Here is a 27,439-nt window from a genome sequence, read left to right as displayed (position 1 = left end):
CAATTACAATTCTGTCACAGAACACTTAATTGATGAAATCCTGGAATACGGAAGGGGCACTAATCAGGCCATATGGCATAACAAGGTACTCATAGTGTCCAGATGAGGTAATGAAGGCGGTCTTCCACTTGTCCCCTTCACACATCCAGATGAGGTTGTAGGCACTTTAGGGGTACAACTTGGTGAAGATAAAGGCTCTACGAAGTTGCTCCAGGTGCAGGTTTCAGGTGTGCTTAAATAGTGCGCTGAAAAAGCAGTAATCACTGACAGGTGCAGGTGATTAACACTCAGGTGACTGGAAGCGCTGGGTGGTGGAAGTAAGAGAGCCTGGCAAATCTGTGACAGTTATATATTTACTTTTTTATAACTTATTTGGCTATATTTTTTAACTATATATAATAAGGTTAAAAAGATTGATTACTGATTAACAAAGAATACATAGTATATGTATTTCAGCTTTCTTTTACGTTAGTCATGGATTTATCTTTCACTGTTTTTGACAGATGGCTTAAAGTCACTACTTAATTGTCAGGTATTTTGTTGAGAAATCTGCTGAAACCATATCTAAATACTTCAGTAAAATTACAATGCACATTAAAATTACTATTGTCTTCTTTCAAGATAAGAGAATGCCAACATTAATGTTTGTCATACTTTTATTTCTATCAACATGCAAATAATTATAGACATTAATACAAATGTCAACAACAAGACAACACAAGAAGATGCAATATACAAGCTGGCATACCACTACTTTAACAACAACAACAAAAAATCAAAATGAAATTTTACAACAACATCCTGAAACGAATACAATGTGCTTTTTATTTAATCTTCTGTTGTCATTAGTATATAGAATAGCATGAGATACAAACATTTATTACACACAGATACAGACTATTATTTCATTTTAAATATCCATTGCATTATTCTAATGAGAAAACATATATGGGATGAACTACATCACATGGGTAATGTTTTTTTCTTTCAATCTTTCACTTTTTTAAAAAACTTTTTGTGAAGTAGATTTATAGTGACCCCCTTCCTTTAGTTTTCACTCCACATTTATTCTCTCTTGTAACTATAGTTTTAATAGTTATACTTCAACAACAGTTTTACATATTTATACTTTAAGCTAATATAGAAATACTGTAAAGAGTAAAATAGAGTATTAAAAGAATTACAAATTCTTTAGTGCATACACTTAACGCATTAACATTAAAATTAATATTAAATAAATATGAATAAATATCTAATGAGCAGGTTTTATTAAGAGGTTTCCTACTGAAACTGGATATTTCAAGAGAAAAAGTCAGGGACTTGGTTTTAACCATCTGGGATTAATTAGATGGTGAACAGAATGCAAGCAGTCATAACTGTGAGTGTACAGTTGCTCCTTGAGCCTCTGTTTGTTGTAAAATGAGGCTGAGAGTCAAGTTCACCCATCTTGGCATATTCCATTGCTAACACTTGTTTCAATTCTATTTTTTCTTAACAAACAGCAACCAGCATTAAATTGCTGCATTAACTATTAGCTAAATTATACATGATTTTATATATAGAAGCCTAAAACTATGCCTAAATAGCTATTTGGCTACATTAGCATTAGCATAATTGCCATGCGACGCCAGTAAAAATTGCAGAGTAAGATTTTACATGTTTGTGAAGGATTACAAAGACAAACTAATTCATGTTCCATAACTCAAACATCAAAAAATCAATTATTGGAAATTAAATAGCAGGTGGTAAGTTAAGATTTCACTAAATATGAACTTAAAATACCCCTCTATTTAAGTGGATAACCTGCACTTCATCACTAATATTTTCTACCATAAGTATGCTATAATAATCACTATATAATAGACATTGCTCATCCTAAAACAGGGGTGCCCAACCCTGTCCCTGGAGATCTACCTACCTGCAGACTTCTGTTCCAGCCCTGCTCCAACACAACTCTCTGTAATTATCAAGTGCTACCTAAGAGATTATTTAGCTGGTTCAGGTGTGTTTGATCAGGGTTGGAGCTAAACTTTGTAGGATGGTAGATCTCCAGGAACAGGGTTGGTCACCCCTGCTCTAAAATGTCATTTTAGTCACAGGTGTGTGCTCTCCCCATCATGAATAAAGTGGTTGAGCATTTTCTGAGCAGACTCCAGACCAATCATCCCGCTTCTCTCCTCTCCTGCAGCACGGCTGTTGGCTTCTCTCCAATTACAGACAATCTCATCCGCGTACGACGCTTGTCTCATGCCCGACTGTGACTGGTGGAGGTCCATCATGGATTTATTGCTCCTCAGATGGCCGTGATGATCGTCCTGCTGTTTCAGAATCCCAATGGAGTGGATCTCCTCCAGGCTAGCGGAGAGCACACGAATTGGAGAGCCCAGGTTACGCACCTCTGTGATCTGGTATCCATCTGGACCGTCAGGACACTGCTTGAAGCGGGCCAGGCTGGCATCCTCCAAAGGAACCGGCAGGGTTTCGGGGTGGACGGTGAACTTGAGATGCGGTATTTGGAGGCCGTGATGAGCCTGATGACATTTGCTTTCCTCGCCCCCAGATTCGCTCTCCGTATCCACGATTCCCTTCGAATACCGCTGCCACTGGTAATACGATGCATTTTCATGACTTCCCTGCAGACCCATCGGGACGCAGTTTTGTGTCTCCTCTCCCATTTCTGACCAATCAGATTCCTCCTCCTCTGGGAGGGTTCCCAGCGATTGGTCATCGACATGCATGGAGACTTTGTCATAATGGTCACTGTCCATAAACGGAGCTGGAGGTGGTGCGACTGAAAGTGGAGTTATGGGATCATCAGACTTCAGATGCTTCACCAGGGCATCCTGTAGCATTGATGTCACCTGAGGGTACAGTCATTAAATTAAGCAAACTACAGATAAATACAATAGTCAGTGTTTGAAGAATAGCCCCTATTTATTTTCTTGACTGAGCTATGATATTTTTGAATTAAGTAGTATGACTAAGTACTATGAAGGTGCATCTACATAAATGTGAATATTACTATTATAAAGATAACAGAATCAAGCTCTCACATTAATGGTCTCCAGACTTTGGATGGTTGTCTTTGCTGCAGACAATTGTTCTGTGAGTTCTGAGATTCGCTCGTTCAGTCGCTCTCGCTCTCCATCCATATTTTGAGTCTAAATTTAAGTAAAAAAACAGTCGATAAAGTCAACAATAATTTTTAAACGAACAGAATTTGTTGTAAAATTTTACTTTTATGTAAATAAATGGTCATTTGATACGATATGAATCCATTCAAATAAATGGGCTGAATTCTTTAGGGTGGAACAATTACATGATCTGAAGGGTTAAATTGGGCTTTACCACACAATGCAGTTTTTTCTCCAGAAGGTGGTTGGTTTGTTGTGTGCAGGAGTAGTTGTCATGAAGTCTGATAAAACAGAAAGACATAGAAAGTCATGATACAGTGAGGAAAAAAATATTTTAACCCTGCTGATTTTGTACGTTTGCCCACTGAGTAATGATCAGTCTAGAATTTTAATGGTAGGTTTATTTTAACAGTGAGAGACTGAATAACAACAACAACAACAACAACAAAACAGAAAAATGCATTACAAGTTATAAATTGATTTGCATTTTAATGAGTGAAATAAGTATTTGACCCCTTCGCAAAACGTGAGTACTTAGTGGCAAAACCCTTGTTGGCAATCACAGAAGTCAGACGTTTCTTGTAGTTTTCCAGCAGGTTTGCACACATCTCAGGAGGGATTTTGTCCCACTCCTCTTTGCAGATCCTCTCCAAGTTATTAAGGTTTGGAGGCTGAGGTTTGGCAGCTCGAACCTTCAGCTCCCTCCACAGATTTTCTATGGGATTAAGGTCTGGAGACTGGCTAGGACACTCCAGGACCTTCATGTGTGTTTTGGGTCATTGTTATGCTGGAATACCCATCCACCACCCATTTTCAATGGTTCTCATGGTCCTGTCCATCGTCCTTTTGATGCGGTGCAGTTGTCCTGTCCCCTTAGCAGAAGAACTCCCTCAAAGCATAATGTTTCCAGCTCCATGTTTGACAGTGGGGATGGTGTTCTTGGGGTCATAGGCAGCATTCCTCCTCCTCCAAACACGGCGAGATGAGTTGATGCCAAAGAGCTGGATTTTAGTCTCATCTGACCACAACACTTTCACCCAGTTCTCTGAATCATTCAGATGTTGATTGCCAAACTTCAGACGGCTGTACATGTGCTTTCTTGAGCAGCGCTGCAGGATTTCAGACCTTCACGGCGTAGTGTGTTACCAATAGTTTTTTTTGGTGACTATGGTCCCAGCTGCCTTGAGATCATTGACAAGATCCTCCCGTGTAGTTCTGGGCTGATTCCTCAGCGTTCTCATGATCGTTGAAACTCCACGAGGTGAGATCTTGAATGGAGCGCCAGACCGAGGGCGATTGACAGTTATTTTTTATTTTTTTCTATTTGTGAACAATCGCACCAACTGTTGTCACCTTCTCACCAAGCTGCTTGGCAATGGTCTTGTAGCCCATTCCAGCCTTCTTTAGCTCTGCAATCTTGTCCCTGACATCCTTGGGCAGCTCTTTGGTCTTGGCCATGGTGGAGAGTTTGGAATCTGATTGATTGATTGCTTAAATAAACCTACCATTAAAATTATAGGCTGATCATTTCTTAGTCAGTGGGCAAACGTACAAAATCAGCGGGGGATCGATTTTTTTTTTTTCCTCACTGTATATTCACATGAAATTGCAGATTTCATATTCTAAACAGATTGGGTTGCACTAAATTAAGCTTACTTTAGAGCAAATCAGTGACTGGTTGGTGCAGGTTTTATTTTAAATAACGACAAAAATATACAATTTATCTTTGTTATTTGACTATAGTTGAAAGATGAAAGTTTTAGCTCAAATCTGGCTAAAAGCATCATTTCATGTGCATGTATTATATATAAATCCAATAGAATGAAATAGAATGTAATATAGCACTGTACTGTGTAGTCTTGAGTCACACCTTGTGAACCGCTCCAGTAAGCTGCTAAGCTCTATGCGTGTTCTTTGTAACTCAGATTCAAGGAGCTGGTGTCCAGTTTTGAATTCAACTCCCATACATTCCATTCGCATGGTGGTCTTCAACAAGCTGTGGTGGAGAGCCTCGTTCTGCTCCTTTAACATCCTGGACGGAATAAACAGACAGACAGTTTAAGCACGCCTCCAAGAAAACAATCATGCACAGACTGTAAAATGCACTATGTTTTAAAAGCAATAACATGCCAAGGGGGATCATTTGTATCTTAGCGTGTCTTAAAGTAAATAGTTTCACTTCCCCAGTTAAGTTGAAAAGCCATTTCCAGAACCACAGTTAACATAATTAGTATTTTAGCAGGCAGCATGCAAAAAAGAAAGCAACAAAGCAACAACAAGAAAAAACTCACATTAACCTCTCCAGTTCTGAATCCTTTTCCTATGCAAACACAAAAGCAGAGGCAAATGTGGAAAACACCAACAGCAAATAATAATTTGTATATATAAATATGTATATTTTCACTCTACTTTGACAGTAAAGAAAAAATAATCACTTTTGGAAATGAGGATGACTCATGGTAGCTCACTGTGGATTGATCATCCTGGATAGTGGAGCTAACAGATGAATCTGACTTGTTAGAATGTGGAGAAGTAGACCGATGGCCGACTGGAGAGTGGCGAAGATGGCTTGGGTGATCATCATTGTGATGTTCCTCTTTGAAGTGGGAATGAAAGTGGTTTGATTCCGAATGAAAGTGGTGATGTCCTGTATGGGAATGTTGATTCTGCGATTCTGGATGGTCATGGTGATGATGGTGATCTTGGGAAGGATGATAGTGGGATTCTAGTTGGGAGTGATGATGAGATTCTGAATGCTCATGATGTTGAGGATGGTTAGTCTCTGGATTGGAATGGTGATGGGCAGTTGAATGGGAATAATGGTGGGATTCCTGAGACTTGTGGTGATGGTAATTATCTGATTCGACAGGGGAGTTATCATGACTCCCAGAGTGGAAATGGTGAGGTTCCGGAGAATTATGATCACTTTGGTGGTGGAATTCTAAATTGGTAAGATTTCCTTTAGATTGTGATGTGCTGTGATTTTGAGATTCTGAATGTGAGTTGGGATGATTTTCATAATGATGGGGTGAATTAGAGTGTACAGGGCTTTTTGGATGACTGTCAGACAAGGAATGGTGATGAGGATTATGATGAGTGTCAGCATGAAAAGAATGATAATGGTGTTCAGGTGAAGGGGATGCATCATGTGAATGAGAGTGTTGGTCAGTTTCAGAGTGGGAATCATTGTGGAAATTATGGTGCCCTGGTTCTGAAACTGAAGTGTGATGGTGATGATCAGGGTTGGATGAGTGATTGGGATGGGAATGATGATGGTGATGGTGAGACTTGGAATGGGAGGACTCATTGTCAGAATGATGGTGTTGCAATTTCACACCAAACTGATGGTGTGTTTCTGAGTCAGTAGAAAGATGAGATATAATATCATGGTGTTCTCCATGGTGTTGGGGAGGAGTAGGCGAATGATGGTCATGAGATTTTGGATGGGAATGGTGGTGGGAAGTTTCTGAATGGGTGGAATGATGGTGTGAAGATGAGGTGTGGTGACCTGCATGGTGGTGATGTGGTGGCGAAGGTGAATGATGATGGTGGTGTGATTCTGCCTGAGAAGGAGAGCGGTGAGCTTCTGAATGATGATGAGTCTCTGATTCAGAAGAATGTGTTGGACTGTGAATGTAATGCGATGGAGAAGGTGAACGATGATGGGAATCTGAATGAGGAGAGTGATTGTGCGGTGATGGGCTATGATGAGTTCCATGGTGGTGATGTGATGGTGAATGACGGCGATGACTTTCTTGATGGGTTTGATGGTCATGAGATTCTAGATGGTCTTGATGTTGATGAGATTCCGGGTGTGCATGATGGTGATGAGTTTCTGAATGGACATGATGGTGATGAGATTCTGGATGTGCATGATGGTGATGAGATTCTGGATGGGAATGATGATGATGAGATTCTGGATGGGAATGATGGTGATGAGATTCTGGGTGGGTATGATGGTGATGAGATTCTGAGTGGGAATGATGGTGATGAGATTCTTGATGGGAATGATGTTGATGAGATTCTGGATGGGCATGATGGTGATGGGATTCTGGATGGGCGTGATGGTGATGAGATTCTGGGTGGGAATGATGGTGATGAGATTCTGGGTGGGAATGATGGTGATGAGCTTTTTGATGGGCATGATGGTGATGAGATTCTGGATGGGCATGATGGTGATGGGATTCTGGATGGGCGTGATGGTGATGGGATTCTGGATGGGCATGATGGTGATGGGATTCTGGATGGGAATGGTGATTATGAGATTCTGGATGGGCATGATGGTGATGAGATTTTGGATGGGCATGATGGTGATGAGATTCTGGATGGGCATGATGATGGCGGTTTTCTGATTCTGGAGAACAAGGACATGAAGGTTGGCTATGATGATCTTCACTATAATGGTGGTTCGCTGGAGATGATTTATGGTGTGAAGTTCGATGATTCGGTGAATTGAAATGTTCTTTAGGGGCGGTTTGGTGCTTTTTCTGTTTTTTTTGGCCACGTTCAGTTCCAGATGAAAGACTTTGTGAAGAAGAACTAGTAGAGCTTGTATCACTTTTTGCACTGTCACGTCGATGCACAGCCTGGTGCTGTTGTTGATAGACCATGGTGTCTCTTTCAGGATAAGAATGCTTGTTTGAGCGCGAGGTCTTGCTTGAATGTGAGTGCCGTCTGGAATGGGAGTGCTTACTTGAGTGAGAGCGCTTACTGCAGTGCGAGTATTTGCTGACATGGGAGTGAGCAGTTGACGTTACAGAGCTGGCACTGCTTCCTGGCCGGCTTCTGGTCATTTTTGACTTCTTTTCTCTTTTATGTTCAGGCTTTGGAGACAATGTATTTGGAGATGGTGAAGTTTGACCAGGGCTCAAGGGCCTATGAACATCTGTTACCCCAAGGGATGTAAGTCTTGATGGACTAAGCACCTGCCTTGTGATTTCATTCAAAAAGGCAGAGAATTTTATCTTCTCCTTCACAAAGTTCTTATGGGCCTCTTGTTTCCTTTTTTCCAGCCCTTTCTCATCCAAGTCTCCAACACAACTATGATCTGTTTGCCTCAGAACCTCCATAGACTTGGTCTTTCTTATGTTTGCAGCCCCTTTAGCATTATTGTGTTGTTGTCCCATATTGCCCTTTTCATTCTTTTTTTGAGAACGTGTTGCAGTCTTCTTGGAAGTTCCTCCACTTTTTTCTTTGACAGTCAGGTTCTTTTCCATGCTTGTGGACTTTTTTAGTTGGCCATCACCATCCAGTAAAGGCATTGTATCTGCATCATCCTCATCTTCCTCAAAGGCTCTCCGTCCTCTGCTGATATCCACGCATGACTGTGAGTGCTTTGGACGTTTACTAGCTCGCTTAGACTCAGGCAAAGGGGCATTTTCCAGACTGGTTTCGGATGACCAAGAAGAACGCGAACCAGAGGAAGAGGAAGAAGAAGAGCTAGAATTGGAGAAATATGATTTGGAGGAAGAAGATGAAGAGGAATTGGAGGAGGAAGAGGAATCAGAAGAAGAGGAATCAGAACTGGATGAGCTTGATGAAGTCTTTGACGAGGAACTAGAAGATGACCTAGAAGAGTTTGAGGAAGTGACAGAAGCTTTAGAGTGAGTTTTCTTTTTCGGTGTGTGGCGTTTATCCTGATGTTGAGGATAATGATGATGATGATGATGATGGCTATCAGCTTGGGGGTGATGATGGTTATGATGCTCATGAATGTGATGGCGACCACTGCTGGCATCGGAAGTACTACAGATAAAAGTGAAAAAAAAAATTATTAGTGGTTCTTACTAAGGCACTATTACTATTGCTTTATCTATTACAATTACTTATTAAAGACCCATTACTTATTTATGCATAAATTCATCCCACACCACTTGTGCTGTAAAGGTAATGGAGGCGATCTAATCAGATCTGTCCAGGTAAACCTCACTCCCCTGATTTCAAGAGGTGCACTAGCGACTGACTCTAATGGCTGCAATCTTTTGTGTTCTTATGAGATCGCAAAGCCGTAGGAGCCATCCATCATAGTAACCACCCTGAATACCCTAGCAACTGTTTAGCAACCCTTTTACAACCACTTAGTGCACTCCAGTGGTGAGTTTTGTGCAGGCAAACCGTACTTAAAACATCTTAAGAATTTAAGTTTAATTAAAAAATAATTTTCTAATGTTCCTAAATTTTTGTGCTTCAAGATAAAAACCATGAGTGTATACATTATGCATATATACAGTGTCTATACAAAATCATCAAACCCTAAGAAAACCTTTATCTTTTGTCACATTACATCCTGGAAAATAAATTAAGTCTAACGGAGCAGGTCAAGTAACACCAGAGGGGTTCCGTTGGTGCCGTGACCCGGGTGGGAATGAGGTTAAAGAGTTGAGTGTAACAGAGGCTGGTTAGTAAGAGCAATGCAGGTAAACTTTATTCCCCTGATTCCAAGAGGCATGCTTGCGAATAACACTAGAAGTTGCAATCTTTAATGTCCTTGTTAGTGTACCTGCCTCCCAATAACGATTTGAATCCTGTATGGAGTGAGGTGAGTAGAACCAGAGGGGTTACATAGACATAATTGATACTTATAAATCATGTGGCTTGAATAGTATAAAAACATGCAGGTGGTTTCTTTTGATTTGGGCTAGTCAACGACAACTCTAGCAACAATCTAGCAAAGTCCTAGAAACCACCCATAATATCAGAGCAACCAAATATAATAATTGTTTCTAATGTTTCTAAGGCTGATGATACATGGCAACTTTGGTCAATCTTGCTGTCAGTGGGCAACCATTGGGCCCACAACCAATCTAAAGTATCCAGATAAAAAATTGTTACCCGTTCTCAATGGAAAGTGCCCAAGCAACACTGCCTAAAAAAAATAGCCCGACAAAATTGCTGAAAAAGTTGACCCGTGCATCATCAGCAAGTTTATGTTGGTTCAAGATAACAACCATTATGCATGTTTATATTTATATACATTTTTTTAATGCTCTATTCAATGTTTCTGATTTTTTTTATAAATACATTTTTATCACCTCTTATCCTCGTGTTCCTCTGGAAGGTGTGCACCATGATGGTGGTGATGGTGACGATGAGATGAGTGGCGACGCTGCTGGTGAGGATGATGATGGTGTTGAACCTGATGATGAGCCATTGTCTGTGATCTTGCTTTGTAAAACTTTTAGTTGATTTCTGAGCAAGAAGTCGTCCCAAAAGTGTAATGGGAAGTACTGTGGGAATACATAACAGACGTGTTTAAAATGTAAAAATATAAAATACTAAAACTATTTGAATATGACTGAATTACTGATATGTTATGAACTGGCATTTAGATGATCTAAACAAATAATATTCTAAGAAGAATAAACAGGAATTGAAATAAAATAAATATCTATCTAATTTTTACATTTAATTAACTTAAAATAAAATTTATCATGTGACATTGCAGTATCTTACCGTAAAATGATCAAAAATGCCAACGGAGAAATGAAGCCAAACTTCCTCAAGTGATCATAGAAAAATAAAAAGCACAGTTTTAATTCTTAATTCCAAACAAATGTTAATTCTAAGCCACGGCGAACAAATGTTGCGTGTTCGAAGGGTTGGAGAGAGATGATGAGAGCTCTGGTATTTTCACAACTTTTCTATCCGTGTCTGTCCGGCCCCTTTATCTGACACGACTGATTTTCCAGCAGCCATCCGCACAGTGTGAGCACCAGATGTCAATAATTCCTGTCTCATTGTCTGAATGCCCATGGCAAACTTGTACAGCAATGACAATAACATCAATTCACAGCTAAAATTACGTTTGAAAGAGAGCTTATTTTTCATTGTAGGCACTAGTTGCCACCTCTTTTATCAGATCAGATAAGATGCATGTGTAATGTTATTCAATTATGTTTTGATGACTTTAAAGATCCTGGACCAAAAAAACAGTCATAAGTGTAAATTTGTCGAAATTGGGATTCTTATGTCATCTAAGCAGAGTAAATAAGTTTTCCATTGATATATTGTTTGTTGAAACAGGACAATGTTTGTCTGAGATACAACTATTTGAGTATCTGGAATCTGAGGGTGCAAAGAAATCTAAATATTGAGAAAATCGCCTTAAAAGTCGTCCAAATGAAGTTCTTAGCAATGCATATTACTAATCAAAAATCCAGTTTTTATATATTTATGGTAGAAAATTTACAAAATATCTTCATGGAATATGGATAATATGCTAATGATTTTTGGTATAAAAGAGAAATCGATAATTTTGACCCATACAATGTATTGTTGGCTATTGCTACAAATATACCCGTGCTACTTAAGACTGGTTTTGTAGTCCAGGGTCACATATATAAATGTTGTGTTTTGTTTTTTTAAAGTTGCACCAAGTAACACTCTCATCTTTTATTTTTTCCTTGCATATGGTCTTGTGATTTTAATAAAACACTGATAAACTAGTAACTTGACATTGTACATATTGCACTATGGTTCATTGTTTCCTTTGCTTCAGGCCAGGGCTTGTATCTGTCATCACTATTGATGCGTATGGTAACGCAACAAGGCTGATGATTCAACGCGAGGATGGAATCATTGAGAATCAATGAGTTTACAACATTAATCATAATACACGTTTACAGGCACATGTTTGCCCTCACCGTCCATGCCAAAGTTTAACAGCAGGAAACATCCTGATCACTGGATAACAGCTATGGCCTTATGAAATAAAAACTAGAAAAGATTTACTATAACAGTTGAATATATTTCTGAAACATTCACAAGTTTTCTGTGCTTTACTGCGTAAAAAATGATACTATAAAGTATTTCACTGTATTTTCATGTTATTTTGTGATTTGGTGTACTTTCTGACAGAGAACACACTCAGGACAATACTAGAAGAAATATAACCATATAGCCATACTATATAACCACTACTATAACCATATCAATTGTATAGAACCAGGAGTATAAATTCAATTGATATAAACACAATTTTGCACAAAGTAAGTCCCATTGCTTTGTTTTTCTTGGTCTTGTCTTTCTTGAGCATCTTTCCCAGCAAACTAGGGAGCTAAAATTTGGATATGTTCATCTCACTGCAGTTATCTGGCATCCCTGAAAGTTTCAACAGCTTTCAGACACTTTCTGAAGTTTCATTCCACTGTCATCAAAACATTTTGAATGTTATTTATGTTCATAACAATAAAGGCAATACTGTGCTGCACATCATACCTAACTATTCTACTTATGCTATGTATTCCAAAACAATATACTATTATGCTTAAACAAAGCATGTGAGGTAGTGTTTTATTGCAAATATGTTAGATGAAGGAAAATATTTAACTATTTAACTAAAAGCCACCTGTACACTGTTGTGCTTAAATAAGCCGTGACATGAGAACCGGCCGCACCAGAACTGTGGCAGAATCAGGAAACTCCCGTTACGAATGCGTGGCCAGATTTCCAGGGTTTGTGGAGATGTATTTGTTCATTTCATTCCGTGCTAGAAACAATCAATGATCAATTATATAACTCTGGTCAGGCACCCAACCATAATCAATGTCAAACTGCAATGAAATGTAACCTTCAGGAAAAGAACAAACAGATGTAGACCCAATCACAGCTGAGCCCTAAATGAAAGCCCACGCCAGGAAGATCATTTCCTATCAGCCGCCTCTGATTATATAATACAGGATTCACACAAGGACATTACAGTTTGGGAATTCATTGGCAGCGTGTCTTCAGGAACTATTCGGCCCTCGTTGATTATTGTTGTACTGCTGTGATGTACAGCCATATTAGATGTTTCTGTCCTGGTGTTAAAATCAAAAGAAGTACAGAACTGTGGTAAAATACAAATATATAGAAACAGACAAGTATTCACCCCTTCATTATTTAACAACTGAAAAGCTGAAAATTACAGGTGAGAGAACTGACACTTTAATGCCTACCCAGCAAGCATTTTTTGGTCTAAAAGACGTCTATTAGCCGTGAAAACACAGCCCAGACGTCTAGGCTAAAACAAGTTTGTATTTGGGCTGTCAGTGAAAATTTAATAGACGTCTACAAATATCCCAGTATTAGACTAGTCATCAATTTAAAAATGACAAATTAAAATTACAAAAATTAAACCATAAAACCTTGTAAACGCTGCTGAGTTTGCTTACAGGATGGAATATCATACATCTAACTAGTTATTTTGCCAAAAAATGGCATGCAACCAAATTCAAGATTATTTGGGCTGGAAGTGGGTTACACATAGCCGGACTATATCGGGTTTATAGTTAGCCCAGACGGTGAAATGACGACTATTGCTTGCTGGGTATCTAAACAAAACAATCATCTTTAGCTGCTTGATAACAAACAATAAAACCTGATGCTCTCACAAATGTAAAATCAGAGCAGGTGATTTTTCAACAACCAATGTCTAATTTCTCTCAGGATTGAACTCTTTTCTGCCAGATTACATGTATATCATTGTGTATATCCAAGAAGGATTCTTTCTACAGGAAAAGACTCAAGCATTCTGCTTTCTACTCTCAAGTCAATATTTTAATAAATAAGAGATTAAATCTTTAAAGCTTACGGTATATATTTGAATTTTAAGGTGTCTAGATAATCAACATGATCAGGTCTTTGCTGAAGTTTACACTTATTAGGGACCAAGCCATTGGTTTACTTAAAACTTATATTTAAAACAAAAATACTTCAAGCATTGCATGGTTGTAGTTCACTTCCAGAACAAAAATGTACAGATAATGTACTCACCCCCTTGTCATCCAAGATGTTCATGTCTTTCTTTCTTCAGTCTTAAGGAAATTATGTTTTTTTGAGGAAAACATTTCAGGATTTCTCTCCATATAGTGGACTTCTATGGTGCCCTGAGTTTGAACTTCCCAAAATGCAGCTTCAAAGGACTCTAAACGATCCCAGCCGAGGAAGAAGAGTCTTATCTAGTGAAACAATGGGTTATTTTCTAAAAACATTTACAATTTATATACATTTTAATCTCTAAACAGAGTACACACAGAGCTAGACAAGATGGGCATTTGAGGTTAAAAAGTATATAAATTGTATTTTTTTTATTTTTTTTAGAAAATAACCGATCGTTTTGCTAGATAAGACCCTTCTTTCCTCGGCTGGGATCGTTTAGAGTCCTTTAAAGCTGCATTTTGGAAGTTAAAACTCGGGGCACAAAACAAAGGACAAAACAACAAAAGACTATGTTAAATAATGCAAGATTTATTTATTTTAAATACAGATGGCAGCAAAGCTCAATCAGGTTAACTACAGATGTCATCAGATCTTATTTCAGTCTCTCAGAGCTCTTCAACACACACCGATCCACTGCTTCTGTTAGATTACTGATGGATGGTGTTGAGACACACTGATCATACTGAAGAACAAATGCTCTGAACATGAACAGAGTCAGCAATAGATGCACATATGAACACACTGATGATCAACTGCTCTCTAGTGGTCAAACAGTGAAACACCACATGTGCAGCAGTGTTCAAAATATCTACAGCTCAAATAATCTATAATCTATTTCTTTTTAAACATTACATAATTTAGCCAGACAGAATTTACGAATATAAATGTAGCATGAAATATAGCAATGTACCATCTGCTGTCATTTTAGCAGAAAAAATAGAACTCTGTCAGGCTATTATCCTTTAAAATACTATTTATTAAAACAATAGGACACTACAGATATGTAATAAACAGATCTACCATGAGATTTGGCATAAATTGTTTTAACCAAACAGATAAATCAAATATGGTAAAAAAAGAAAACACTAAAATAAACACAGAAAGACCAACACGTTTTTTCAGTGATTAAATCTTTGAATGTCTTTCAAAGATTTATTGATGATTGCAGCATTGTGAAAACCACATTATATCAGAACAACAGAACTGTTTGTTTGATTTCGTCAAACATGCTTTCAGTTTATTAAGAGTTTGCAAGCAGGAAGAAACAGAGGGCAGTGAATGTAATGAATGATAATGAAGTATTAATCTGAGCGGTTTGTGTTCTGAAAATGTCCTGAGCGTGTGTGGGGCTCTTTTGGAATTTCATTCAACAAACAGTTCAAAACTTTCAGCTTCCTCAAACTCTGCATTCATCTTCGCAGCAAGAACGTCCAACTCTGACATCTGAAAGAGCAGGGAAAAAATGAAAACGGAGCATGTTACTGAGCATTTTTTACTCAGCCTGTTCAAGATGTAGAAATATGTCATTCCATCATTTGTTCAGCAATGGATCCTCTTCAGTGAATGGGTGCCGTCAGAATGAAAGTCCAAACAGCTGATAAAAACATCACAATAATCCACAGCACTCCAGTCCATCAGTGAACATCTTGACAAGACAAAAGCTGAAACAAAACCAGTGAAAAAGTCCATCTTCTGTTGTCTCTCACATCAAAATCCAGCCACATGTTTGTTTAGAGCCTTTTTGGCTTGTAAACGGTGCTTGATCAGTGCAGATTTCTCTCCTGATTCAGACCAGACCACTTTATCACTGGAGGAAGCATAATGGATTATGGACTTGTATTTTAGTTCAAAATGCCTTAATGATGGATTTGTTTCATCTTTTGTCTTTTCCAGATGTTCACTGATGGACTGGAGTGCTGTGGATTATTGTGATGTTGTTATCAGCTGTTTGGTCTTTCATTCTGACGGCACCCATTCACTGTGAGACAGTGATGGAATGACACATTTCTACAAATCTGATGAACAAACAAATTCATCCTAATCTTGGATGTTCAACAAATTTTCATATTTGGGTGAACTCTTCCTTTAAGAGTACTAGAGCTGTCAAAATGGCTGAAAAACTACATTCACATTTTGTATTTAACCCCGAAATGCATGAATGTTTCACCAATCACTATTACATATTCGACCCGGACATATATATCCAGCATAAAAAACTCTTGGTATTTTAAGAACCATTAAGTAAGAATAAAATAAAGCATATTTTGTTACCTTTTTAAACTTAGAAGGGTTCAATTTGAGCAGATGATTTTACCAGCGCCGTCATCCGCAGTACATTCAGCATCTGGCTGATATTCACAATCTCAACCATATTCTCAAAACTATTGTTTCCAATGAGTTCAGAGTCAATATCTTGATCGCTAGCGGCTTATTCACCACATCCACCATCAAATAACACTGACATTTGTATTTTATTGCGTACAGTAATTGCTCTGCATTAAAGCCATTCAAACCAGTTCAATTTTTGCTGCTGATATTCTGTTGTTTTATGCCTGCCATAATTAAGAGTGAAACATCACGTCATTATTTTCTTTAAAACCGTGTCTCCTCGAGGAATAAAGGTGAATTGCATGAATTTAGTCATCAGATATTTACATATTTTTGTGCACAGAAATATACTTACACTATTACACATCTCGGGTATCTACCGACCCTGTACACTTTTTACAAAAAAAATAATCAGAAAACACACTTTGTAATATTTTATTATTTTTTGTTATATTGTTTATAATTAATAGATTGAGGAATACTTAGAAAGCTGAAGTCAAAATTGAAAAAATACAGGAGAGAGAGGGTAGTGAATGACGTCCCAGGTCGCTAAAGACATGAGGTATGCATTTAAGGATTAAATATGATCAAAAATGGAATTATATTCAGATTTTAAGTCCGTAATTTCAGTTGGGGATTAAAATAAGCTTTTGGCTTCTCTGCTGAGTATTACTACATTTATTCAAAGCAATAAAATAAAGTGCCTATCTATGAAAAAAAGTGCATAATGTTTGAAATAATGTTTATAAACCAATTATAATTAAGTTGCTTAAACAACTATAAACAGTTTAATACTAAGGACCAAAAGCCAATCTCAGTGTACTTCATCAAAATACATGAGATGCAGTAGGATGGGGACAAAAACCCTGCAATCTCTAGATAAATGTGTTTTTTTTTTTTTTTAAATCAACTTGCATTATTTTACATGGCTTTCTAAACATGCAAAAGTGATAGATGTCCCTCTAGAAAATGTGCAAAATAAAGCATTCTGTCTGTATGGCTTAGTTTCAGTTTTGATGTAAACAAGATGTTCTCCGCATGGATGTTTTCTTTTTTTTGCAATTTTTTTAATGAACAACATAGCAGCGCCGCATCTAGTGGCTTCAACTGGATAGGCTAATAAAAACATTATAATGCAACGACAATTGCATCTTGTGCACCACTGATAGGGCTGCCTCCTTAAAGCACACCGTTTTTGCATTCAAAAGTTTTTTTTTATTCTAAAAATATTAAAAACTCGTTTTTTTTGACAGCCCTAAAGAGTACACACACTTCACCTTTAAAGTGTAATGAGATGTTTTACACTGTGTGCATAATTATTAGGCATGTTGGTATTGTGGTCATTTTTTTTTTTCCAAGCACATTTGACCAATTCCAAACCACATCAATCTTAATAACTACTATTCATTTTGTATTTAATCATTTATAAGTGATATATAATTGCTCGCTCTCACCTTTATCTGTTGTACGCGCTTCCTCCTGGTGGTCTTCTTCCCCAGACACACTCCCGGGATGTTAGGATCGATCTCTGGAGGGTTGGAGGTGCTGTCGTCAGCGGCGGAGATGTTGAAGGAACCCAGCGAGAAGGACACTGAGCCCAGAGGAGCCGTTCGAGATCTCTCTGTTTTGCGCATCACCTCTGGCGTCTGAAGCCTCTCGAAACCAAACAGGGTCTCTCGGGTGTTGGGAGAAGAGGAAGGAGCGGGATGAGATCTGGGGCTCTCGAAGGACCTGTCCCCCATACTCAGGCGACTGTAGGAGCGCCGCACCTTCTGGGACCAAACGGGGTCCTGCTCTGGTTCTTTGGGCTGAGATGAAGGAGATGAAGGAGGCAGGATGGGCGAGAGGACGGCTGTCTTGGGAACCGCTGCCACGGCTGGAGACGACGTCAAGACTTTGGACAGCTTCGTCGGCACTTCAGATAATCGCTCCACATTCTCCTTGTTGCTGTCAGACAGGGCCTACAGGAGCATTTACACATCATCACATTATGCATTTTTGCAAAACAAAATCCTAAACATGATACTAAAGAGAGTTTGTTAGTTACCTGAGTTTTCCGGGGTGCAATTTTCCTAACGGTGATTGAACGTTTCACAGCCGCTGGTGGAGCCTGAAACATGAGACACGTAATAATACACATCTGTTATAAAGAAACTAAGTTTACATTGCATGATTCAGTTACACTTTATAACAAGACCACTATAATGAAACACTTTTAAGTACACTGTTAATCAATGAATTAGATATAAATAGTGTTTGTTCATTCATTATCACTGCAACTGACAAATTATAATTGTTTAATTAGCTTTGTTTAATAAGTCTCTTCTGCTCACAAGCCTGCATTTATTTGATCTAAAGTACAGCAAAATCAGTAAAATTCTGAAATATTTTTACCATTTAAAATAACTGTTTTCCACTTGAATAAATTTTAAAAAGTAATTTATTTCTGTGATTTCAAAGCTGAATTTTCAGCATCATTACTCCAGTCTTGGGTCCCATGATGCTTCAGAAATCATTCTAATATTGTGATTTGCTGCTCCAAAAATATGTTGTTATTATTATTATTATGTTGAAAAAAGCAGAGTAGAATTTTCCAGGTTTCTTTGATAACTAGAAAGTTCAGAAGAACAGCATTTATCTGAAACGGAAATCTTTTGTAACATTATAAATGTCTTTCTCATCACTTTTGTTCAATTTAAAGCACTCTTGCTAAATAATTTCACTCTTGCACTCAAATTTCTGAAGGATCATGTGACACTGAAGACCGGAGTAATGATGCTGAAAATTCAGCTTTGATCACAGAAATAAATTACATTTTTAAACATATTCAAACAGAAAGCAGTTATTTCAAATAGTAAAAATATTTCACAATATTACTGCTTTTGCTGTACTTGGGATTAAATAAATGCAGACTTGGTGAGCAGAGGAAACTTCTTTAAAAAAAACATTTTACTGTTCAACTTTTGACTCATAGTGTGTATGAATATATGTTATTATTTTGTTGCATCTAAAATATACATACAGATTTATGAATCCTAATTTGATCTATATATAAGGAATTAACTGTACATACATTATATTTCTTTAACTGTGAAGCATATGATAATGATGCTGTCAGTTTGCTTAATCAATGCTCTTTTTTTAGCTCTCATCAATCAGAGACTGACTATCTAGTGAACTCACCTCAGCTTTCGAGGGCAGATTCTCATCATTTGCAGACAACCTGCTGGACCTCCTTCGAGGAGGACTGTTTCCATTTGACTCTGTGGACAAACAACAAACACACAACTCACACAACATGGAAAACACTTCAGTATTAGAACGATATCTATCAGTGTTCCTCCGACGTTCGCTAGCATAACAGACATTAGCAGCCTCGCTAACAGATTAAACATAATCACAATCACTCACTTCGGATTTCATCGCTGCTTTTCCTCGATGATAATCGTGTGGTTTTGTTGCTCATCTTGTCAGAAAACACAGAAAACTCCAGAAACTGAAGCGAACCGCTGTTGGTCAGTAAGTTAACACGACAAACACTCGATAAACTTACGATTCCACGACCACGACAATATCGCATCTACACTAAAACAACTGCGCCTTTTGTTGTACTTAAACTGCACAGTCTATTAGAATGAATTGTATCAAACAAATAATTAAAAATCTCTTTTTTCGGGTGTAAACGAATCACTCTTCTTTCAAATTCGCCCGCCTTCCCGAGTAGTAACAGGACGTGCGGATGAAGGGGGTGGGGCTACAGCAACGACTTCCGGTGTGTTAGTACATTATTTTCCGTACAATAAATAGAAAGACAGTATTCAAACAAGAGTGGTGTGAAAAAAAGTTTTGTATGTTGTAGATTTATTAGATGAAGCTATGTATTCAACTTAATTCATTCATGGAGAAATTTGAGATGTAATGTTCCTGGGGTTCGGGGTAACGCTTTACAAGTAACGCAAGTTACGTAATAATATTACTTTTTCCAAGTAACTAGTAAAGTAACGCATTACTTTTTAATTGACAAGAAGATATCTGAGTAAAATAACATGTCTCCATGTTGAGAGAAATTGTGAGTAAGATGTTACTTTAGTTCTAGAATAAATGTGAACATGCATTAATTCATCTCACTCACTAAAACACAGAAACAGTGATCTTCAAAGTGAATAAAAAACCTGCAATAATTAAATGTTAAATAATATAAATATCCTTTATGTATTTAATCTCATTTTATTAACTGATGTCTTTGCTGCCGACCTTCGATGATCAATTCATCCATACTAAAAAGCAAAAATTACTCAAGATAATCTATCATTTGTTTTCCTTTTTTTTTTATTGCTAGAGTTGACATTTGTTCTTCTGCGGTCTACTGTACCGACATCAATTTACTTTTCTCTAATCCTGAGGCTTTTGCTGTGAAAAGGCTTTTACATTTGACAAAAATAGAACTTTTTATATTAAAAACAAACAAGCAAGCCCTGCCCAGATTTAAAAAGTAACAAAAAAGTAACATAACGCATTACTTTGCATAAAAAGTTACTAAGTAACGTAATTAGTTACTTTTTTAGGGAGTAACTCAATATTGCTACACATTACTTTTAAAAGTAACTTTCCCCAACACTGGAATTTAATACTCTGTGTAAAGCCATCCCTCCTTTAAATTAAGATAATTAATATATATTTAAAAAAGAATTAATACAAAACACCCCACATTTTCAAATGTATCAGTTAAATTTCCTGAGTTGAAGATTGGAGAAATACATTTTGGGGACAAGACGTGTAAGAACAGAGTAATAGGGAATGGATTAAAAAGTACGTTTTTTTCAGACTTCAATACACCTTCAAAAATAAAACATTTTTTTTACAGACACTGCAGGTGAATAGGGTAAAAAAATGAACTAATAGTTATTGTCTTAGCCTACTTACCCAGTTGATTGATTACATTGATAATTGCAAACTTTTTTTTGTATTACAAGTTCTCTCAAATGTTATGTTTAAATATGCAAATGAGCCATTATTTAATGAAATATGCTCTAATTTGCAGACATTTCTAGTACAAAAATCTAAACACTGGATGAAGTCAGTTTTAAAACTCTTGTTTAATTTTTTTGACATATTAGAGTCAAATGTCTTTACGGAGGAGATTTTGGGGATCTCCATAATTCAGAAAATACTTAGAACAGACAGAAAACAAGGTATTTTTTTTTTTTACCATTTTTGGGGGAATAAAATGTTGTATAAAATCAAGCAAATTCTATCTGAACAAATCCCTCTGTAAAAACCTTCAGGATATAGACAGGAACACAAGTGTGGTGTGTGTAAGTGCTCCTGAAGTGGAGATTTATCTCTTGGCCTTTAAAAATCTGTATTGTAATTGAAATCTATTGACACAAATAGATAAAGCGCTATAGAAGACAGACTTAACAGTGTCTTTTGGATGTTTTCCACTAGTCTGAAAAAACACTTTATGAAACACCAAAAAGCCCCAAATCTCAAACTTGACAGGTGCATGAAAAAACAGCATTTTTGCCTGCAGTGTCTGCCCTTAAAAATAAATGGTAATAATCTTAAATGGCCAGTTCTACCAAAAATGAAGGATATTCAGTTTAGAATTATTACCAATGTTCATCCAATGTTTATATTGGACACATTTCTGGAGTGTATAGTGAAGTAAATGAGAGAAAGGTTTGGGAAACACCTGTGCAGATCATGTTTGTGATTGACAATCAGACAAAACTGTTAATTTATTTGAAAACAATGTTTATTGTAACTCACTGCTTTATTCATCAGGCAGTTTGATTCTCAAAAACAACATCTGGCTCGGATAAGAGCCAAATAGCCCTACATTTTCTGCAGACAGTACAAGATGTTCTTGAGGGCCAGGTTTATTTTAGAGCAGCACATTAGCATCAACATACAACACAAAGAATATTTTTTGCACTTAAAAGACATTTCTTGAAGTTTATTTTCTTAAAATTTCCCCCTTAGATCTTTATACAAATAAATGTCTCACAAACAACCTGCGAAACATTCGCACACTTTACTGAAAACACTCACGATTTCATACACACCAGATCAAGTATAATAAAGGAACAGAAACCGTAAGATGGTGGTTACTTGTTTTTTCATTTAGTTTTGGGCAAAACGTTTTCCTGCACTGCAAAAAAAAATGCTTTTCTTAGATCTTTTTGACTTGTTTCCAGCCAAAATATCTAAAAGTTCTTAAATCAAGAAGGACTTTCTAGACAAGTAAAAAATATTCTCTTGTTCTCAGTAAAAGCAAGTCAAAATGAAGTGAGTTTTTGCTTAGAACAAGCACAATAATCTGCCAATGGGGAAAGAATAATAATCTTGTTTTCTGTTTGAAATCTTATTTTTCTTACCCCATTGGCAGATGATTTAGCTTGTTCTAAGCACAATAAAAACACTTCATTTTGACTTGTTTTTCCTGAAAACTAAAATAATTTTAACTAGTCTACTAATGCTTTTTGATTTAAGATTTTTTTTTAAATATTTTGGCTGGAAACAAGACAAAAAAAAAAATCTAAGAAAGAAAGCATTTTTTGCAGTGTGGTTAGTTTTTTTTTTTCATTTTTTTTTTTTCATTTTTAGGGGGCAAAAGTTGCAAACGTTTTCCTGCACTGCAAAAAATGCTTTTCTTGATTTTTTTTTACTTGTTTCCAGCCAAAATATCTTCTTTCTAGACAAGTAAAAAATATTCTCTTGTTTTCAGTAAAAGCAAGTCAAAATGAAGTGAGTTTTCGCTTAGAACAAGCACAATAATCTAACAATGGTGTAAGAATATAAATAATCTTGTTTTCTGTTTGAAATAAAATGATTTAGCTTTGTTCTGAGCACAAAAAAAAACCCCACTTAATTTTGACTTGTTTTAACTGAAAACTAAAATAATTTTACTTGTCTACAAATTCTTCTTGATTTAAGTATTTTTAGATATTTTGGCTGGAAACAAGACAAAAAAATCTAAGTAAGAATTTTTTTTTTTTTTTTTTTCATTTCTTTTTGGGCAAAAGTTGCAAAGTTTTCCTGCACTGCAAAAAAATGCTTTTGTTACTTAGACTTTTTTGTCTTGTTTCCAGCCAAATGATCTAAAATTCTTAAATCAAGAAGGATTTTCTAGACAAGGAAAAATTATTGTCTTGTTTTCAGTAAAAACGAGTCAAAATTTCAAAATGTTGCTTTAAAGAAGCAAAATAATCTGTCAATGGGGTTAGAAAATGATCTTGCTTTCTGTTTGAAATAAGATTATTACTGATTATTTACTGAAAACAAGAAAATAATTTTACTTGTCTACAAATGCTTTTTGATTTAAGAATTTTTAGATATTTTGGCTGGAAACAAGACAAAAAAAATAAGAAAAGCATTTTTTGCAGTGCAAGTACTTTTTTACTTCTTTTTGGCCAAAAGTTGCAGATGTTTTCCTAACAGTCATTCTGAAAGATAATAAATGATTTAGAAATGATGAGATTTTCACAATACTAGAATAACTTACTCTTTATATTAATATGTCTTGATATGTGAAAGGCCTCTCCTCCACCAGAGCTCAGCACTGAAGATCACAGACGTCTTCAAGCGTATAAGAGAACCGTAGTTTCCAGATTTCCTGGTTCACCATCATATAAAAGAACTGCAAGGTACTTTCGAAGCAAACCTGAAACCCTTTTCGCTCCTAACAGTCATCCAGTGCAATAAAGGCAGGTCAAATTGCCACTGAGTGACTACTGATGCTTGCTTAAAGTGACTGCAAGGTTTAGGCTTATCTGGTGGCAAACCACACAAACGTACGCTAGTCTCTTGTGCATTGTTTGATTGAAGGCATAGTATTGCGAGTACAAATGTGAAGCGTCTAGAAGGTCTGATCGTCGTTGCAGGACTCCGTCCAGTGTCCGAACACCTCACAGATGTCACAGTAGGGCCGCTGGTCATTGGGGCTGCCGTGGTAAGCGGTGTGTGGAGGAGAATCCAGCATCTGGTCCTGCGTGGGACAGTCCTCCGTGTCGTGAAGGTCGAAGCAGTCACATATATCACAGAAGAGACGCGGAGGGGGCTTCTTCTTCATTTCTGGCTCCGTGTGACTAGAGGACAGAACACAAGGGGTGAGATATTGTGAAACAAACTTATACACTAGCAGTCAAAAGATTTTTAATGTTTTAAGAAAAAGTCTTTTCGGCTCACTGAGCCTGCATTTGATTTGAAGTACAGAAAAAAAAAAAACTAAAATTTTGAAATATTTTTACAATTTAAAATAACTGCTTTCTATTTGAATATATTTTAAAATATCATTAATTTCTGTGATTAAAGCTGAATTTTCAGCATCATTACACGAGTTTTCAATGTCACATGTTCCTTTAGAAATCTAAATCCAAAGTAAAGCAAAAATGTTAAAATATTTTTACTGTTTAAATGAACCGTTTTCTATTTGAATACATTTTAAATGTAATTGATTTCTGTGATTTCAAAGCTGAATTTTCAGCATCATTACTCCAGTCACATGATCCTTCAGAAATCATTCTAATATTCTGATTTGCTGCTCGAAAACATTTACTATCATGTTGAAAACAGCCAAGTAGAATTTTTTCAGGTTTCTTTGATAAATAGAAAGTAAAAAAAAAAAAAAACAGCATTTATCTGAAATAGAAATATTTTGTAACATTATAAATGTCTTTCTCATCACTTTTGATCAATTTGAAGCACCCTTGCTAAATAAAAGTATTATTTCTATTTAATAATATTACAAAAGCTATTTATTTCAGACAAATGCTGATCTTTGGATCTTTCTATTCATCAAACAATGCTGAAAAACTAAGCTTTTTAAAATATTAACAATAATAATAATAATAAAGATGACACTGTGACACTGAAGACTGGAATAATGATGCTGAAAATTCAGCTTTGACCACAGAAATATATTATATTTTAAAATATAGTCAAATGGAAAGCAGTTATTTTAAATAGTAAAAATATTTCACAATATTCCTGCTTTTGCTGTACTTTGGATCAAATAAATGCAGGCTTTGTGAGCAGAAAAGACTTTTTAAAAAATTGAAACATTAATAAAAACATTAAAAGTCTTACTGTTTAACAACTTTTGACTAGTGGTGTATATTAACAGCCTTTTATTTTTAATTAAACACACATTTTTTTCTCTCACTTTTTTGCATATCAACATAAAATGTTGGATATGGCATGGGTAACCCAAGCTGAAATATTCTATTTAATTCTAAACAATTCATCAGGAATGTTTTAAAGACAAATAAACGAATAAAAAATAAAAATATACAAATCTTTAAATTTAGAAATACTCGTCTAAATATTTATATATAGTGTACAGAATGACATTTGTTTGAAGAACTAAAAGCCAACCTGACGATCTTCTAATTGGGTGAAAAACCTATGCATGAAGATTAAACGAAAGTACATTAGTTTGTCTGCTGAGATGCAAAAACTAAGCAAAGCACCTGTTATGCGTGTCTGTTTCAGCTGCACCGTTGCCATTGAGCGCCGCTTCAGCCATCTTCTCCAGTTTAGATTTGAGCTCGTCGTTCTTCCGCTGCAGATCCACAATAACAGAGTTCAGGAACTGGACCTGTCCCAAAGAAAGAAGCTGATCAGCAAACGTCTTTCAAATGTGCAATTCATAATCTTATAATCCCACAGAGCTGCAGAAACCATGTTCAGTTGCACTGAGATTCATCTTTTCTCATGGCATTGCTTTAATATAAGAAGTTTGATTGATTGTTTATCATTTAGTGCCTTGCCAGCTCCAACTATATGAAAGGTAAGAAAAATCTATATGAAACTAACTATATAAAACACGAATTCTGGTCTCACTTCATTGAAAGAGTCCTAGAGTAGTTCAACATCACAGTTCAGTAAAAAAGCTTCAGAGATAACAACAGACTCATAAAGGAGGCCATGAAAGGCTCATTACACAGACAATCTGGTCAACTTAAAATGTAGTTGATTTGGTCCCAGCGACCTTCCAAATCTTTTAGTTTAATTGGGTTGTGCTGATCTCATTTAGGATGTTTCTCAATTATAAATCTGAAGGTGGAATTAGGCATCTTCTGAAATCCGCTTCCTGGAAATCCTCAATGTTCTGCTTCGCATCAAATAAGGATTTTAAAATGTGCTTCCAAGGACAACAGTTTATTTAATATGTCCAAAAAAGCTGCATGTTCATATTTGCAGGATGCCAGAGTTTGAAGACATGATTTTGACTCTTTTTATTAGGAAATTCACATTTGTTGTAATGAGAATATTTCATGCATTTAATTGCAACTTTGTAGTCAAACTTAGACAATGTAGGCGTTTAGACTAAATGTCCTTCAAGTTTATAAAAAGATAGAAAAATGTCTGAAAGACTTTCATTTTAAAGCAGGTTTTGCACTAACACTGAAACTTAAGCAGTATGTCACTACAATTACAAATAAATAAACATACATTATAAAAACCTTATAATATGTTATATCATCTCATGAATAATCATAACAATTATAATGCATTATAACACTTGAGTATTTGAAGTTACAACTTTTAAGATTATGATTATTTATAACACACAATGGATGGCATATTAAATCTACTTCATTTATAATGGACTATATCATATTACATTATATTACCTTGTATTTTTATAATGCATTATGCATTCATTATAATGCCTTAAGAATACCCTTATAATGTATTATAAACACAGGCTTCATAGTTTCCTTTGCATACCTGCCGCTCAGCATTCTCCTTCGCCTCCTTCCATGTATTTAAAGCAGAATCATCTGGTTGGAGCATAAAACATGCAAACGGTTACATAGAAATATAATTAGCTTATAAATTCGGATTGGATTAGTTTAAAGTAACAGATTAAAATCAAAAAGTTTGAAGTTCAGCAAAAATGCAATAGCAGAACTACAGTCTGTCTGGAAGAATCGAAATTCAATGTAATGAAAATTAAATCTACAGTCTGAGTGAATTCTTCTATGTACACTCTTAAAAATAAAGGTGCTTCACGATGACATAGAAGAACCTTTTTTTTGTCTAAATGGTTCCATAAAGAACTTTTAACATCTGAAGAATCTCTCAAGGTTCATTGTGGTGAAAGAAGGTTCTTCAGATTATAAAAAGGTAAGAAAGAGATGGTTCTTTAATGAACCTTTGACTGAATGGTCCTTTGTGGAACCCAGAATGGTTCCTCTATGGCATCACTGTGAAGAACGCTGCTAAAAATGCTTTTCTAGCTTAGATTTGTCTTGTTTCCAGCCAAAATA

At 36.3% G+C, this 27,439-nt stretch overlaps 3 protein-coding genes across 7 annotated transcripts in view; all 3 read right to left on the bottom strand.

Moving 5' to 3' along the window:
- Positions 1-27,439, bottom strand: part of clip1a (CAP-GLY domain containing linker protein 1a) — a 275,509-nt gene that overhangs the window by 213,422 nt on the left and 34,648 nt on the right. For 4 of the 5 annotated variants that reach the window (XM_073840791.1, XM_073840788.1, XM_073840789.1 and 1 more), the window contains 3 exons: positions 26,898-26,950; positions 25,634-25,761; positions 22,870-24,250 (listed from right to left, as the gene is read on the bottom strand). In XM_073840791.1, the coding sequence (XP_073696892.1) occupies positions 24,022-24,250; positions 25,634-25,761; positions 26,898-26,950 (410 nt within the window). In that variant the 3' untranslated portion in view covers positions 22,870-24,021. Of the gene's footprint in view, positions 1-22,869; positions 24,251-25,633; positions 25,762-26,897; positions 26,951-27,439 lie in introns of those variants that run through there. The other variant, XR_012355615.1, reaches the window with a different exon arrangement.
- On the bottom strand, positions 639-10,895 carry LOC141335678 (uncharacterized). Its single transcript, XM_073841210.1, has 8 exons — positions 10,587-10,895; positions 10,166-10,360; positions 5,570-8,879; positions 5,426-5,454; positions 5,005-5,166; positions 3,349-3,415; positions 3,054-3,161; positions 639-2,861 (listed from the first exon to the last, which is right to left on the bottom strand). The coding sequence occupies exons 2-8, from the start codon at positions 10,282-10,284 to the stop codon at positions 2,094-2,096; spliced, it is 4,563 nt and encodes a 1,520-aa protein (XP_073697311.1). The 5' UTR covers positions 10,285-10,360; positions 10,587-10,895; the 3' UTR covers positions 639-2,093.
- On the bottom strand, positions 14,377-19,862 carry cdca5 (cell division cycle associated 5). Its single transcript, XM_073841344.1, has 5 exons — positions 19,572-19,862; positions 19,344-19,423; positions 18,208-18,270; positions 17,615-18,121; positions 14,377-15,275 (listed from the first exon to the last, which is right to left on the bottom strand). The coding sequence occupies exons 1-5, from the start codon at positions 19,738-19,740 to the stop codon at positions 15,195-15,197; spliced, it is 900 nt and encodes a 299-aa protein (XP_073697445.1). The 5' UTR covers positions 19,741-19,862; the 3' UTR covers positions 14,377-15,194.

This window comes from Garra rufa, chromosome 5, assembly GCF_049309525.1.
Source record: "Garra rufa chromosome 5, GarRuf1.0, whole genome shotgun sequence".
NCBI classification, from domain to species: domain Eukaryota; kingdom Metazoa; phylum Chordata; class Actinopteri; order Cypriniformes; family Cyprinidae; genus Garra; species Garra rufa.
This window is presented reverse-complemented; position numbering and strand designations above follow the sequence as displayed.

Bases quoted from the DNA above. Each gene is read 5' to 3' on its own strand.
- LOC141335678 (XM_073841210.1), bottom strand. From the start codon at position 10,284: ATGGCTCATCATCAGGTTCAACACCATCATCATCCTCACCAGCAGCGT. The intron at 8,880-10,165 runs GTGATAAAAATG...TTTTATCTGTAG, and splicing joins GAGGAACACGAGGATAAGAG to TACTTCCGATGCCAGCAGTG. The intron at 2,862-3,053 runs GTGAGAGCTTGA...CTGTACCCTCAG, and splicing joins AAAGTCTGGAGACCATTAAT to GTGACATCAATGCTACAGGA.
- cdca5 (XM_073841344.1), bottom strand. From the start codon at position 19,740: ATGCGATATTGTCGTGGTCGTGGAATCGTAAGTTTATCGAGTGTTTGT. The intron at 19,424-19,571 runs GTGAGTGATTGT...GTTTGTCCACAG, and splicing joins AAGCAGCGATGAAATCCGAA to AGTCAAATGGAAACAGTCCT. The intron at 18,271-19,343 runs GTGAGTTCACTA...CTCATGTTTCAG, and splicing joins ATCTGCCCTCGAAAGCTGAG to GCTCCACCAGCGGCTGTGAA.